Here is a 17,214-nt window from a genome sequence, read left to right as displayed (position 1 = left end):
ATATATATATATATATATATATATATATATATGTATGTATATATATTAATTATCATATATATATATATATGTATATATATATTGTTTTTTTTCTCTTTTTTTTGCTATATTGTCAATGAATTTTTAAAACAATTTTGCTGTTGTTTTTATGTGAAATTATTCAAGAATGGCATCTAGAAAAAAAATGAAAAATAAAATGAAAAAATGCCCCACCCCCCAAGCTCAAAACAAAATCAAAATCAAGGAAAACTGCAACAGATAATTATGATGTAATTAGTATATAAATGAATAAACATAGATTCTTAAAATAAGATAATAAATTTTTTAACTCTTAACCTTATTCTTAGTGGTGAAGATTTTTTTCTTCTTCTTTATTTTTAATATTTACATTTATATCATGTTTACACTGCTTTGACTGCTGATTGTCATCAAGTGTCTTATTCCTGGATATGTACAAAGTACCAGACTGGATTTGAACTAGAAACTTTATTTCTAAACTAAAGATAACAATGCTCTTATCCATAGACACTCAATGTTGAATGGTGATCAAACTTATCAAAATAAGTCTAGATTGATATAAATAGTTTTTTTTTAAATGTTTTGTCTATAAAGATGAAGTTAATAGCTTAAAAAATTAGTCTTACCAACAACACAGCATGGCCGTTGCCAGTATCGCCTGACTGGCCTTCGTGCAGGTGACACGTAAAAGCACCTACTACACTCTCTGAGTGGTTGGCGTTAGGAAGGGCATCCAGCTGTAGAAACTCTGCCAAAGTTAGATTGGAGCCTGGTGTTGCCATCCGGTTTCACCAGTCCTCAGTCAAATCGTCCAACCCATGCTAGCATGGAAAGCGGACGTTAAACGATGATGATGATGATGATGATATATAAATTGAGTTAAATGCAGGTGTTATTGAAATCTTTGAATAATACTTGTGTTTAACTCTATTTATTTATCTATGTAATACAAAAAAATTTCACCAAAACCTGGAATTTCTACCTTTATAAGTAGGCTATTACATCCTTGGTACTTGTGTGAATTTTGGCTACCCCGGTAACTATTTATTTATTTTTTTCCGTGTTATTTGTAAACACTGAAAAATACACATACATTTCTATATATATATATATAAATATATATATGTATGAACACACACATGAACATTTATACATACACATTTAACTGATAACCAGAGATTCAATATAGACAAGTTATTGAAGGATCCAAGAGGTATTTGTGGAAATTAAGTAATCTTTGGCATTAAACAAGGTACAAAAGAAAACAGGTCTGGGAGCAATATATATATATATACACAAATATAATTATATATATATAGACAGATGGATAGATAGACACACGCATACATAAACAAAAGAAATACACAAATGAAAGGCAAAAAAACACTGCACAATGAATGGGTTAATAAAACACACACACACACACACACACACAAATAAAAAAGAATGAAAAACGTAGAAATATTCAAATGACCGAGAAGTAATTGTGGCTTGACAACTGGCTAAAAATGCTGTTGGATTAACAAAGCAAATAAGTCGGTGGTCAGTTTAAAATCCACCTGGTACAGTGCTAGGTTTCATAACCAAGGGAGGTTACTCTTACTGGTTATAGTCCAACAAGCTGTCAAAAGCAGCCTTGTGAAGGTAGAGTTTACTGCTGTAAGCGGGGGGTTGCAGGATGGCACAGTGTAAAGTAAAAAGTGTGATTTTTGTCAGTTTGCAGTGGTGAGTCTGAAAGGAGTGATGGGATGTGGTTGAGAGAGCAGGTGTGTGCAAGGGACGATGGGTTCAAGTAAGAAGCAATCCTTGTTTAGACAAGTCCATGTGTCACCTGAATTGCTGGTGCGGTATTGTGTAAAGGGTCTTGGTTGCAGCCATTTGAAGAAGGAACATATATGACCACCACACCTGAATGGACTTTCTGTTTGTTATGAATGAAGCATGTGAATGAACAGCAAGTAGATGAGGTAATGAAAATCATGAATAAATAAAACATTATATATATATATAATTATACATATATATAGATATGTATACATACATACATGTGTATATCAGACATTGAGTGAATAAGTTAGTTATAGAAGAATGCTATATGTGTATGTATATATACACATACATATATACATACGATGTATAAATATATATATATGTGGTTGGCGTTAGGAAGGGCATCCAGCTGTAGAAACTCTGCCAAATCAGACTGGAGCCTGGTGTTGCCATCCGGTTTCACCAGTCCTCAGTCAAATCGTCCAACCCATGCTAGCATGGAAAGCGGACGTTAAACGATGATGATGATGATGATGATAGTGGAGGCGCAATGGCCCAGTGGCTAGGGCAGCGGACTCGTGGTTTCAATTCCCAGACCGGGCGTTGAGTGTTTATTGAGCAAAAACACCTAAAGCTCCACGAGGCTCCGGCAGGGAGGGTGAGTGGCAAACCCTGCTGTACTCTTTCACCACAACTTTCTCTCACCCTTTCTTCCTGTTTCTGTTGTACCTGTATTTCAAAGGGGCCCGCCTTGTCATGCTCAATACGTTAAGGGTACACGTGTTTGTGGAGTGCTCAGCCACTTGCATGTTAATTTCACGAGCAGGTTGTTCCGTTGATTGGATCAAATGGAACTCTCATCATCGTAACCAACGGAGTGCCGAAGTATATACATATCTATATATATACATATCTATATATATATACATATATATATGCACACACACAAATTCACACAATTTATGACGGAATGTTAAATTCATCAAATTATGAAGACTTGAAATGAAATAATGGAATGTCTTGCTTAAAATGACACATCTTACCCAGAAATTAAAAGCAGTGGTTCAAGAAATCCCACATGTACGCATATATATATGTATGCATGTGTGTGTGTGTGTGTGTGTGTTGCTAGATAGAAAAACTGAGAAAGGGAGAGATAAGGGGCTTATTTCTATGTCATGACATTGGATACAATGGAAACGGTAGCAGTGGTCACATGACAACTGCTTCCATAGCAACAGTATAAACATAGAAGTCATTCATAAAATGTAAAGTCTTTTAAAAGTAAAGTTCTTTACTACAATGGAGGATATTTTGGTGGGAATTCATGTCTTGTATTGGAAAAATTTCTCCAAGTAAATAAATAATACATAAATTAATTATAACCAAAGGTCATTGATTGATATTTGACTTGCGAGTCACTAATTGATAATGTAACCAATCACCTAATGCTAGGTGTGTTATTGTTTAGCCCCAGGCTTTTCCTCACCAGGCAGAACTATGATCAAAAGTGTTCCAGCTTTGTTAATCCTGCCTCAGCATAATGTACTCCACTCTATGTTGTCTAATGCCTCTTATATCATACCAGTAGGTGTTAAGGTGAGGTTTCATTGCTATCTCTTACAGGGCAAGCATGCTGGGCTTATTTCTATATATTGTAATTTGGTGTAGTGGCTTTCAGTCATTCCACATCTTACACAAACATATAATATGAGATTCTGTCTCTTGCCAATGAATTTGAAGGACGGAGAGAGGTAAATTGATAATTTTCCAGCTTTGATTCTGTTTTCACACATATAGAATACCTGTTGGCTTATTCTTACATTTTTGATAGGTTAACCATTCAATTTCTTAGACATTAATATTGATTTTCAAATTCATTGTAATGCACAGACAATTTCATCAAACTGTTCCATAACATTGTTCTATATATTTCATCATAACTAATATTATATATATATATATTATAAGAATATTGTTTTGTGTAGTTATAACACTGCTATATATATTTACCATAACAATACTGTTTCATCAGCAATAATGCATTTTATTATAACAATGATATATTTTATTATAAGAATATTGTTTCATATAGATTCTATATAACAATACCATATTTTATTACAAGAATATTATTTTATAAGAATAGTTTATTTTAATATAACAATGCTTATACTTTATCATCACCGTCCTATATTTTATATAATATATATATATATATATATATATATATATATATATACAGAAAAACTACATTTATCTGAATGTATCGCATTTAACTGAAGAATTTAGACATTGAAGTAATAAAATGGTTAATAGAACAAGATATTGAACTAACAACTATTATCAAGAGATTGGACAATCAACTACAAATAAGATATAGTTAATTAGAGGCTAATATACGTAATGTGACAAGCTTCCAAATATTTTGAATAACTAAAAATTACATACAGTTCTATATTTAAGAGATGAGGAATTACGTACATTATTTATATTATTTACATTTGATGGATATATGTAGTGTAGTGGTTAAGAGCGCGGGCTACTAACCCCAAGATTTTGAGTTCGATTCCAGGCAGTGACCTGAATAATGATAATAATAACATCGAAAAATACCTTAGGAACGAGAACCCAGGTTTGAAATTTCCCCAAGACACCTGATGAAGGCTGGAGGGTGTATCAGCTGAAATGTTGTGTTAATAACAAACAAGATGAGGACAAATATCCGTCAAATGTAAATAATGTACATAATTCCTCATCTCTTAAAATATAGAAGTCTATTATCTAATCGGTACGGAGCTGACATTAGACTTCAATGGAGACATATAGAGAAACTCCATCAAAAACTAGCCCACAGGCATATGGTGGAGTGCGGGCTACTAACCCCAAGATTCCGAGTTTGATTCCAAGCAGTGACCTGAATAATAATAATAATACTAATAATAATAACATTGAAAAATACCTTAGGAATGAGAACCCAGGTTTGAAATTTCCCCAAGACACCTGATGAATAAATAAGTTATGAAGGGTAATGGAGTCAACCAGACCCAAATGTTACAGGTAATACTGAGTAAGTGCTGTATACCGACAAGTTTTGCCCCAAAGGTGGTTGTAACATGAATGGGGAATTTAACATGGGTTGTGTATTAGTGTGTGTATATATAAAAAGAATGAGATAAAGAGACCAATGGCATAAATAAATTTATATTTTATGTAGAATGTCTTACAGCTGTTTCAGGGAAAATTCAATGTCTACCATCTCCAATGAAAGGATACATCGAATTTTCCTTGAAAGACATTCTACATAAAATATAAATTTATTTATGCCATTGGTCTCTTTATCTCATTCTTTGTATATATATATATAAGTGTGTGTGTGTATCAATTAATGTAAAAGAAAAAAAACAGGAAATATGCAATTAAAGCTAATGAAATTGATTAAGTAACTCCTGTTCTGTTGTCATTGATTAATTAACATTATATTCTGTATTCTCCTCATGCTTTAGTGTTAGTAGTTTAAGCTCTAACAACTGGTTATTAGTATCACTATGCCAAAGCAATGTCATGACACACACACACACACACAATTTGCTTAGACACTTTCAGCCAAAAATTGTCCCATGTTTAAGTTAATAGCACCACCTGATAGTAGGATCTGTTAAGTCATTTTTAAGTTGATTTTCGTGGTATTAACTCAAGTGTTGTTTCAGATGCCATAAACTGTAATATTCATCCTGAGAAAGCATCTTGTATAGACTTACTAAATATCATAGTATTATATCAGCAGATGATATTTCGTCAGCACCAGCAGATCAGACTCGTATCACCTGATTTCGGTTGGTGCAATTTTCACCTCATCAACAACCATTCACCAAAAGCCAAACAAAATTCTCATCAAATTGAGGCTTTGGTTAAACATTCAGTGATTGGGTGTCTGTCACCATGGTGATGTGAAAATTATGCCAAAGTTCTGCTGGTGTTGATGAAATTTTATCTGCTGGTAAAATCTACTAAAGATATGGTTATGCTGAAGATTAATTCTTTTTAATTAAAGATTCTTCCTGTTTCTGTATTTGTCCTAATGTTTAATTTGGCACAGTAACATTCCTAACACATGTTGGCCTCATTTATAAAAGAACTGATGACAGCTGCATGTTATGTCCATATTTGAACGTAAGCAGCAAAGGATCATGGGAATAAAGCTGCAGCCAACAGCTCTTTCTTCATTAGCTCTCAGACTGGTTAGTAGTTAATTGTTGGCTGCTTTCATTAGTTTATCTCACATGTCTTCACCAACTTATGTTGATATATAATACAGAATTGAATTACATTCCTCTGAAGATCTGGCATTCCAACTTCTATTACGCATTCATTTACATAACAATTATTACATAATGCATGGAAGATTCACAAGTGAAACACATGTAAGGTTACATAACTACACGTAAGATGTTGTAATGAAAATACTTAAACTCTCCCGTTTCAATCTGCACTTATATCCACACACACACACACAGATCAATATTAGTGTTAATACAGGGAAAAGATTATTAACCAGATTTCCATCTTGCCAAACACATCATCAGTCATGACATGTATATATTGTTTCACCACTTCCAGCCAATGGAATGTGGCCATGCTGGGGCACCTCCATTTAAAGCAAAGTCAGCATTAGTAGGATTAGAACTGAGACCATAAGGAGCCCTAACAAAATAATTTAGCACCTCACCACCCTTCCGTATATGTTTTATTATCATTACCCCCCCACACACACTTTATGTCTGTCTTTGTACTGTCCTCCTTATCATTTGCCCTGATGGCAAATAAATGAAATTATTATAATTATTATTATTATTATTATTATTATTACAAATAATTTATACAATCACATGTTTTCAGTCCTGTGCCCCTAACCCCTTGCACTATACTATGTGCCTTACACATATACACACACTCAGAATGGAAGGGATCTCAAATGATTGTCTGTTGTATGTGGGTTCCAGCTGCAATCAAAAAAGGTGGAGGAAGAGGTGAAAGAAAGAAATGCCCGCCTAGAGTAGAAAATAGTAAAACGAATGACAATGATGACAAGGACAATGACAGTTTCTAACTTGACCAACAAGGACCAACCCCAGTTCATAACTGGTACTTCAGATGACTAAAAAACGTAAAGGTGACAGTAGTGTTTGAAGCCAGACATAGTCTTAATTGAGAAAGAAAACAAACGATGCTGGATCAGAGACATAGCATGCCCGGCAGACAAGGTTTACAAATAAATAACCCTTTCTATCATAGGCACGCAGCTTGGATTTTGTGGGGAGGGGGAAAGTTGATCACATCGACCCCAGTACTCAACTGGTACTTAATTTATCGATCCTAAGTCTCTTAGGATACACATACATACATACATACGCTGTGCTGATGATACCTATAGAGGCAGAAACATGCGCCAACAGCTGCTATCTAGACAATCAAACATTTTTCTTAATGACATGTCAATTTTGGAGAATTCTTAATTCCTGATATTATCTCCCTTTTTCATTTCACGTAGGGCCCCCAAGTATCTCCAAGCATTTCTTCTATCTTCTCTGGAGACAGAGATAATTTCAAAAATCAAAAATCAAAAATCAAAAATATATCTTGTATGGAATATAATGTATACCCTTATTTGTCTTTGTTGTTCAAATACATGCCACAAGCCACTCAGAGTTACTTCTCTTAGCTAACTTTTGTTTAATATATTTTGTTGTGTTTGGGCAGAGTCATTCTATTTTAGAGCCTTATAATTTAACACACACACCGGTTCAGTTTCCACTCATTTACTTATTTATTTTTCTGCAAATTTTCATTGTGTCTTGCAACCTTTTCAATAGTCATTTTGGAAAGGTTGCAAAACACAATGAAAATTTTAGGAAAAATAAATAAGTAAATGAGTGGAAACTTTACCGGTGTGTGTGTTAAATTATAAGGCTCTAAAAGAGAATGACTCTCCCCAGATACAACAAAACATGCTTCAACACACGAACTCACATAAAGAATCTTCCAAACCAAATCCCAAAACAAAGTATATATATATATATATATATATATATATATATATATATATTTACACAGACACAAACACACACGTCTGACTGATAGAGATTTCTTGTTCTACCTACAGTGAAGCTGAAGAAGATCCAATAAATTTGAAACCCAGATTTTTTTTTAATGTGACAGTCCCATGAAAGGGAAGAATGCTACTGTTATTTAGCCCTAAAAAACAGTAACATCCTTCCCTTTTATGGGACTGTCACATTAAGTTGACAACATACTATCACTTTATTGTGCTTCTACTGCATAAATCTCTCTGAGATTTACAAATATATTATTTCCAGATTTTTTTGTTTGTTTAACGTCTTTGTTTTACCCAAAGAGTTTTAATTTCAAAAGTGTTTCTGAAGCAAGGCAAGAAATATATAACTACATTCTCAAATTTGTCCAGTCCCGTGTAATACTGTTAATATAAGCACAGGAAAAGTTGTGGTGGTCATATTGGCAAGATTTCAGAAATAAGTAAATACTGATGGCAGTGGCCGTGTCATGACAAAGAAAAGGAGTCCTTTATCAGCCAGGACTCTTTCCTTAGGCAAGGTTCTTCGATGTTCTATTGAATTGATTATCTTCACTGTTCTCATCAGAAGTGAAAACATTGATTTCCAGCAGAGATACAAGGCCACAAATTTGATAAGGAGGGCATGGTAATAATATTGATCCCAGTACGTTACTGGTATTTTGTTTTATGAATCCCAGAAGTATGAAAGGCTAAGTTAACCTTGGTTGAATTTGAACTCAAGCATTTTGTCCCCTGCTCTACTGCTCTAGGTGAAAATATAATTCAAACTGCTGACAGAGAAAATGGGAGAAAATAAAAAGCACCTTTCAACTTCTGTATAAGGTGTCCAGCATGTCAGGGTGACCATTTCAAACACCATTCCTTCAGGGTCGGCCACTTCAAACATTAGTGTCCAGACACATTCTATAGAGAAGGCCATTTTAAATGTCATTGCTCTTGGGATGACCACTTCGAACACAAGTGCTCAGACGCATTTTCCAGGGAGGGCCACTTCATGAATCAGTGCTCTGACTCATTCTCAAAGGATGATCTCAGGGTGGCCATTTTAAATATTACTGTTCAGACACATGTCCTCAGGGGGTGTCATCGTTTTACATGTCAGTCATTAGGACATTGTCTTTTAATGATAATGTCAAGCTTCAATGGCTGGGCATTTTCTCTGGTCATGTCCACTTCAGACACAAATACTCCTAATGTGAAACTCCTAATATGACCATCACAAGACACAATGATCAGGACATTGCACATACATACATTCTTTTATTTGTGTCGGTCATTTGACTGCAGCCATGCTGGAGCACCGCTTTTAGTGGAACAAATCGACTGCAGGACTTATTCTTTGTAAGCTTAATACTTATACTATCGGTCTCTTTTGCCAAACCGTTAAGTTATGGGGATGTGAACACACCAACATCGGTTGTCAGGTGATGGTGGGGAGGACAAACACAAACACACATACATATATATATACACGACAGACTTCTTTCAGTTTCCGTCCACCAAATCCACTCACAGGGCTTTGGTTGGCTCGAGGCTATAATAGAAGACACTTGTCCAAGGTGCCACACAGTGGGACTCAACCCAGAAATATATATATGTGTGTGTGTGTATATGTATAAATATAAGTGTATATATATATATATATATACACACACACACACATATATATATGTATATATATATGTATGTGTGTGTGTATATATATATATATAATGTATATACATTTACAATGCATATGCTATCATACAACATGTGATCGGTACTTTGGAAAAAAAAAAAACAATCAAAATAAATAGAAAGAAAGGGAACAAAATGGATAGAGTTTGTGTTCTAAAAGACATTTCCTGCTAGATTAGTTGTGAGTCTGTGAATAATATGGCAGCTTCTCCTATGGTTTTGTCTAGACGAGAATACTCCTGCGGAATGGACAATAGAAAATAATAAGTAGAATCTGGCATGAAACCGTTATGGAACATCTTGATGATGATGATGATGATTTGGATGATGATGATAATGATGATGGTATCAAAATTGTCTTGGCACAAGGCCAGCAATTTCGAAGAGACGGTGGTTGTTATTTGATACTGATGCTAATAAATTATAATAAATTATAAAATTTTAATTTAAAAAAAATGTTTGTTTTTGTTTTGTTAATGTTTTGCCTTTGTGTATGTTTTTTTTTTTTTTTTACTTCACTGAAACCTGTGCGTGTCAGTATTGATTGTGGCAATGTTAAAAAAACAAAAAAAAACAAAAACAAAAAATGCTTTCTAATTTTTGGCACAAGGCCAGCAAATTTAGGGAGAGAAGGTAAATCGATGAGATAAACACCAGTGCTCAACTGGTGTTTATTTTATCGACCCTCCCAATAGGATGACAGGCAAAGTTGACCTCGGCAGAATTTGAACTCAGAAACACGAAGCCAAAAGGTATACCACAAAGCATTCTGCCTTGTGTGCTAACAATTCTGACAGCTCGTTACCTCATGTAATAATGATAATGATAATAATTTATGAAAAGAAAAGAAAAGGAAAAGGAAAAGAGAGGCGTATGAAGGCTGCGATGTCACTCTGCCGTGACTGATTCATAGGAAGGCAATGGGGTGGCTACATCGGAATACTTGGGAGGTTGCAAGATAACAGCCCTGCCGTCACGGTGAATGTCCACAGTGGTGAGAATAGTGTCCGACGTGGTGGAACGTCCTAGGTCGATTAGGCCGATGTTTGGATGCGGTTCGTAGGCTATTGTGTCGTAGGCTGGAGGAGGATCCATAAACACCGGGCTAATCTGGTCTTGAGAGTGTGTGTAGACCACTGAAAGGAGAAGAAAGGAAAATTGCGGGGCATAAGTGAATCTGATGTGAGGAGGAGCATGGAGTTTATTAACAAACAGGTGTGTGTGTGTAGACAAGAGATGTTTGATTTTATAGGGGATGAAAGGAAACTCAATACATAAAGCAGAGTATATACAGGGTGAACCCAAAGGTAGGTGGACAGTAAATGAATAACATTTATTTTGAGATTACATACTAATACAATTAAATTTTGATAAATGATTATTACATATACAATTAAATTTTATTGTATACAAAAGCACTGAAAATTCTAAAATTTCTCATCCTCCTTTACCAGGCTGGTTTGCATCTCGAAACCTATCCAGCTCTAAATCTGAGGGGTGGGGAGCAGCATTGAGCGAGGTGGCTTTATGCCAGGTAATGCCATGTAATGCCAGAGGGATAAAAACAGGTGTCTTGCAGCAGAGGTGGTACATGGCTAACCAAGTTGGAAAAAGAAGAGAAGATGGTGCAGAGGTATCAGGACATACCCTTAAGTTACAACAAGGGCAATATAAGAAAAATGGTTCAGCCTTCCTCTTTATCTTTCCACCCCAGTACTTCTTTCCACCCCAGTACCCCCTTCCACTTAAGGTTTGCCCTTTCTCTGCTTTTGCATTCTCAACTGGCACCAACCTTCAGCGCAATAAGTCTGATATGGCCATCACTTATCTCCGTAGCTTGGGAAGGTGTGAGAAAAGCGATGAACATGTCCCCTTCAACTCAAGCAAAATTGCTTGAGTAAGAATAAAAATAAAGAAAGAATAAACGAGAGAAAACAATTATTGAATGAAAGAAAGAAAGAAAATTCATTAGATTCATACCAGAACAAGTTTGAAAACAGGCATGTGTGGGTTGTGGAGGCCGCCTCAGATCCCGAGATATAAACAATTTTCCTAGGATCACAACACCGACCAGTATAATGGCACCGCATACTGCAACAACATCAGAAATAAAAATGCAATCATTTAATCAAAGGTTCTTTACACACAAAACAATAATTAATAACAACAACGATGACAATGATAACAATAATAATAATAATAATAATGCCCTGATGCAGTACCAGGCAGTGGCTCTCATGGCTTTGTGTCTTAACTGATCCTTATTTTATTGACCCTAAAAGGATGCTTGCATACACACACACAAATGCACCCATGCATACACACACACAAATGCACCCATGCATACTCACACACACACACATGCCAACACAAGCATACAGTTCTGTTAAATGCAATTATTAACAGGTGACAAAACTTTATAAACTACAAAAAAGATTTACTTGTATTTTGAGGGAGAAAAAAATTACTAACATGTCAGTGCTTCAATTTTGAAGCACACACACACACACGCAAAGTGTCAGTTCTGAGCAGCTTTATATTGTGAACTTTAATATCACACAGGAAAACAGATGTAGAGGAAGCACCATCATGATGGTAAACAGTTCTTTGAAGAAGATTTCAACATTTCAACACATTTTCACAGGAATTATTTATAGATAATGATTATTATCTCCCAGAAGAACACAAATCCACACATCTGCAGACACACAGACACACGTATATATCTTCTGAAAGAGTTTGGTAGACAGAAGCATCAATACCACCTTTATCCTCCTCCTCCTCCTCCTATCATCATCATCATCATCATTTTAATGCCTGCTTTTCCACGTTTCCACGGATCAGGCGAGAGTGTGTTGGGGCAGGGCTTTCCATGGCAGGATACCCTTCCTATCACTTAGACTCCATCAATTTCCAAACGAAGTAGTAATCTCCCCCATTCTATCCAAACATGGTTATGTGGAGAAATGGAAACAAACAACACTGTGTGAATGAGCAGTTTGTTTCTAGTCTGCAAGCACAGGTGAAAACAAAAGAAATATGAATTCCCTCACTTAAACACACACACACACACATATATATATATGTATATGTATCTCTGTGTGTATGTATAAATATATACATCCATATTTTGCATAAAAATCTGTCGGTGGCCAGCTATGAGACTTGAACTCATATCCCTGTGACTACATGTCCAGTGCTTTACCATTAAGTTAAACTGGCCCAATGACAAATTCTTCTGCAAATTTAGGATATATAAATCTAGCTTTATAAGATGCTATTGTATGTTAAATTCAACTTTATATATGTGCAGGAGTGGCTGTGTGGTAAGTAGCTTGCTTACCAACCACATAGTTCTGGGTTCAGTCCCACTGCATGGCACCTTGGGCAAGTGTCTTCTATTATAACCTTGGGCTGACCAAAGCCTTGTGAGTGGATTTGGCAGACGGAAACTGAAAGAAGCCCGTCGTATATAGATATGTGTGTGTGTGTTTGTGTGTCTGTGTTTGTCCTCCTCACCATCGCTTGACAACCGATGTTGGTGTGTTCATGTCCACATAACTTAGTGGTTCAGCAAAAGTGACCGATAGAATAAGTATAAAGGCTTACAAAGGATAAGTCATGGGGTCAATTTGCTCAAGTAAAGGCGGAGCTCCAGCATGGCTGCAGTCAAATGACTGTAGCAAATAAAGGTATATATATATATATATATATATATATATATATATATATATATATATATATATATATATATATATACACACACACACACGCATATATATGTATTTATGTATATTTATGTATATATATATATGTATATTTGTATGTGTGTATGCAGCAGTCAGTGAACTTGTTTCTGTTTCTTTGAATCAGATCCACTTGCAAGGCTTTGCTTGGCCCAGCGATAAAGCAGAAGACACTTGCACAAAGTGGCGAAACATGTGGTTGGGAAGCAAACACAGCCATCATGTTTATATTGTGTGTGTTGTGTTGTGTGTGTGTGTGTGTGTGTGTGTCTGTGTGTGAGAATATATCATCATGATCTTCAATCATCTTCAGATGGCCACCTTCCATACTGGCACACACACACACACACACACACACACACACACACACACACACACACACCTATAAATATCTCTTAGCTCTGAATGAAAACTGTGACCTTGATCAAAGAGATATGCTGTGCTATTTCAACTGGTGAAGTGTCTTCCAGGTGCCATCAGCTGGAGATGGTCGGCAGCTGATTGCCACTTCTGTCACAGGAGTTCAATTGGTAGAGAAAAAAAAAAGGAGCAGCTGGAAAATATTCATAGTTTCACAAGTGAGCAGTTTCCTTGCACGTATAGTGCTGCTTATGTGTATATATGTGTAAAGATGTATATATATATATATGTATGTGTGTATGTATGTATGTGTATATATGTATATATACTCTTTTACTTGTTTCAGTCATTTGACTGCAGCCATGCTGGAGCACCGCCTTTAGTCGAGCAAATCGACCCGAGGACTTACTCTTTGTAAGCCTAGTACTTATTCTATCGGTTTCTTTTGCCGAACGAGGGATCCTACAGTTTGAGTATTTAGTATATAAGAATATTCCCCTGAGGTATTTTCCCCTCATCATCATCATCATCATCATCGTTTAACGTTCGTTTTCCATGCTGGCATGGGTTGGACGATTTGACAGAGGACTGGCGAACCAGATGGCTGCACCAGGCTCCAATCTGATCTGGCAGAGTTTCTACAACTGGATGCCCTTCCTAACGCCAACCACTCCGAGAGTGTAGTGGGTGATTTTTACATGCCACCAGCACAGGCACCAGTCAGGTGGGCCTGGCATCGATCGAGTTTGGATAGTGCTTTTTACGGGAGCCAGCCAGGGCTCATCTATATTATTACCAAATGATAACAGAAATGATGTTTTGAGAGGGAATATAACCATTGGTGATAGTGGTGTGGGGTGGATGTTGTTGTTGTTGATTAGCTCCTGGCTGAGCAGATCTCTGACCAAAAGCATTCCAGTCTTTATAAGGGTATCCAGGATTACATCATCAGACATACCCTTCCTGTTTTTAAGATGGTAAGGTGTGATTTGGAGGGAGATTGGGTTGCTATTTTTAGCAGGTCAAGTAACTGCAAAGAGACTCTTTTGTTGGCTCTGTCTGATGGTGCCGATGATGGTGGTGTGTAGTGAAAGATGGTGTGTGTGGGGTGGTGGAGTGTAAAGCAAGGCGGCGGCAGTGGTGGTGGTGGTGTAATAGTAGCAATTTAGTGATAGTGGTGATGTGGTAGTTGTATGGTGATGGTGGTAGCGATGGTAGTGGTGTTACATGTGATGGTGTTGGTGTTGCAGTAGTGCCAGTGGTGTTGGTGTGGTGAAGACAGAAGAATCAACAAAAGCCGGCTGGCCTCAACACAGCTGGCTTCCACCAAATTACAACAGAATCACTTAAGATTTTAGTTAAAACAACAAGAAATAACAATGCTGACATTGTTTAAAAAGCTGACCAAGTAAGGAGGCTATTGTCGAAGGAGGGTAGACAGCAGTGTTCCTTCTTTCTAGGGGAGATATTAAGGGAGATTAAAGAAGGGTCACAAACAATGCCACCTGCTGTCTGTTGTTTCTAAATTAAAAGACAAAGAGTAGTCTTCAGGCAGGAAGTTCTTCAAACCCCTACTCTTCCCCCTAACTCCTGTGTGTGCATGTGTGTATGTATATACATGCACACACACACACACACACACACACACATAAGCGTTGATGAAAGGTATGGTAAATACACATGTATACATATATGTTGTGTGTGGTTAACATATAAACATCCGTTTATATTATATATAGAAATATATACATATTTAAGTGTGTGTGTGTGTGTGTGTGTGTGCATGTTCTTTTGTGCGTACATGCACAAAAACGTATAGAAAATTAGCATGTGATAAAAGGTGCCTGTTTAAGCCACAGAAGATCTTTGGAAGATTAGATACTAAACAGGAACTACAATCAGTAGACGAAAGGGGTACAAAAATAACTCAAGTGCCTTAAAAAAAGCATAAATACATAGTTCAGAAAGTCTGTTATAATCCAAGGAGATTAAGATTTTCAAACGAAGTTTCACAATTTCAAAGTAAAATTTACTACGATTGTTTTTGTTTCATGTTTTTCACAGTCTCAGAACTGACCAAGGGATTTAGAAGTATTGATATAGTGGTATTGTCAGATTTAGCTAAAATACACACAAACATCTAAAATTCATAAATTCTTGGATTAACCCTTTTGTTATCAACCCAGCTGAAACCAGCTCTGGCTCTGAGTACAAATGTCTTGTTTTCATAAGTTTTGCTTTAAAATCTTCCACCAAACCTTAGTTACAATTTATGTTCCTAAAACTAGCTGAATGATAACTAAGTTATTTTACTAAATTCTTTGTTATATTTAAAAGTAATTGAAAGAAACACAAAGCATCTCAAAATAAATATGGTAACGAAGGGGTTAACAGACAGCTTCCTCTTCCAGTTTTATGCATATAGGTACAGGAGTGGCTGTGTGGGAAGTAGTTTGCTTTCCAACCACCAGATTCTGGGTTCAGTCATTCTGTGTGGCACCTTGGACAAGTGTCTTCTGCTGTAGCCCTCGGTCAACCAAAGCCTTGTATCCGTGTACTGACAGTGCAGACAGTTGTCATTCAAGCATTGTATTTATTTCCAATTTCCTGCGTAAAACATGCCTGGTCATGGGGAAATATTACCTTGCTAGGAAACTGGAGAGGGTTGGCAACAAGATGGGTATCTGGTCATAGAAAATCTGCCTTAACAAATTCCATCTGACTCATGCAAGCATGGAAAAGTGGATGCTGAAATAACAATGATGATGATGATGATCATCATCATTGCTTTCCATGCTGGCATGGGTTGGATGGTTTGACTGAGGGCTGGCAAGCCAGGAGGCTGCACCACGCTCCGATCTGATCTGGCAAAGTTTCAACAGCTGGATGCCCTTCCTAACGCCAACCACTCTGAGAGTGTGGTGGGTGCTTTTTAGGTGCCATCGGCACAGGAGCCAATCAGGTGGCCCTGGTATCGACCATGCTTAAATGGTGCTTTTTTTTCATGCCACTGGCACAGGAGCCAGTCAGGCATCATGATGATGATGATGATGATGGCCATGATGATGATGACGACGACGATGATGATGACGGTGGTGATGATAAAGAAAAGTCTTTTCTGTACATAAAGCATTGCTGTTTGACTGACGTTCGTCACTTATTTGCCGCAAATGCTGAATGAAATAATCTGTTTTGTGTATAAAACCACAGAAGATAGAACATGGTTTGGCTGTGAAGAGATTATTTGGGTGGATGTCCCCAGCCAGCAAGATCACATGATCAGCTTCAATGGACAATGGACAATTTAAATTGGGATAAACATTATAAACACTAATTTGAGAGAGAAATGCAGTTAATTAGCAGTTAATTAGAAATTAATTCATGCCATTTAAATTCTTTTTGGAATACTAAGTCTTTAATCTTCTAAGACTACACTCCAGACAAATGTTCCACTGTGTGTGAGAGAGAGAGAGAGAGAGGGGAGAGACGGAGAGAGAGAGAGAGAGAGAGAGAGAGAGAGAGAGAGAG

General features: G+C 36.5%; 1 protein-coding gene across 1 annotated transcript in view; it reads right to left on the bottom strand.

Moving 5' to 3' along the window:
• Window positions 1–81: 81 nt before the first annotated feature.
• Window positions 82–17,214, bottom strand: part of LOC106882091 (uncharacterized) — a 59,608-nt gene continuing 42,475 nt past the window's right edge. Inside the window, exons 2-3 of the mRNA XM_014932649.2 lie at window positions 11,561–11,671; window positions 82–10,716 (exon numbers count right to left, since the gene is read on the bottom strand). Coding sequence (XP_014788135.1) covers window positions 10,469–10,716; window positions 11,561–11,671 — 359 coding nt within the window. The 3' untranslated portion in view covers window positions 82–10,468. The remainder of the gene's footprint in view (window positions 10,717–11,560; window positions 11,672–17,214) is intronic.

Source organism: Octopus bimaculoides, chromosome 10 (assembly GCF_001194135.2).
Source record: "Octopus bimaculoides isolate UCB-OBI-ISO-001 chromosome 10, ASM119413v2, whole genome shotgun sequence".
NCBI lineage: Eukaryota > Metazoa > Mollusca > Cephalopoda > Octopoda > Octopodidae > Octopus > Octopus bimaculoides.
Note: the sequence above shows the minus strand (reverse complement) of the source record. Positions and strands in the feature narration are given on the sequence as shown.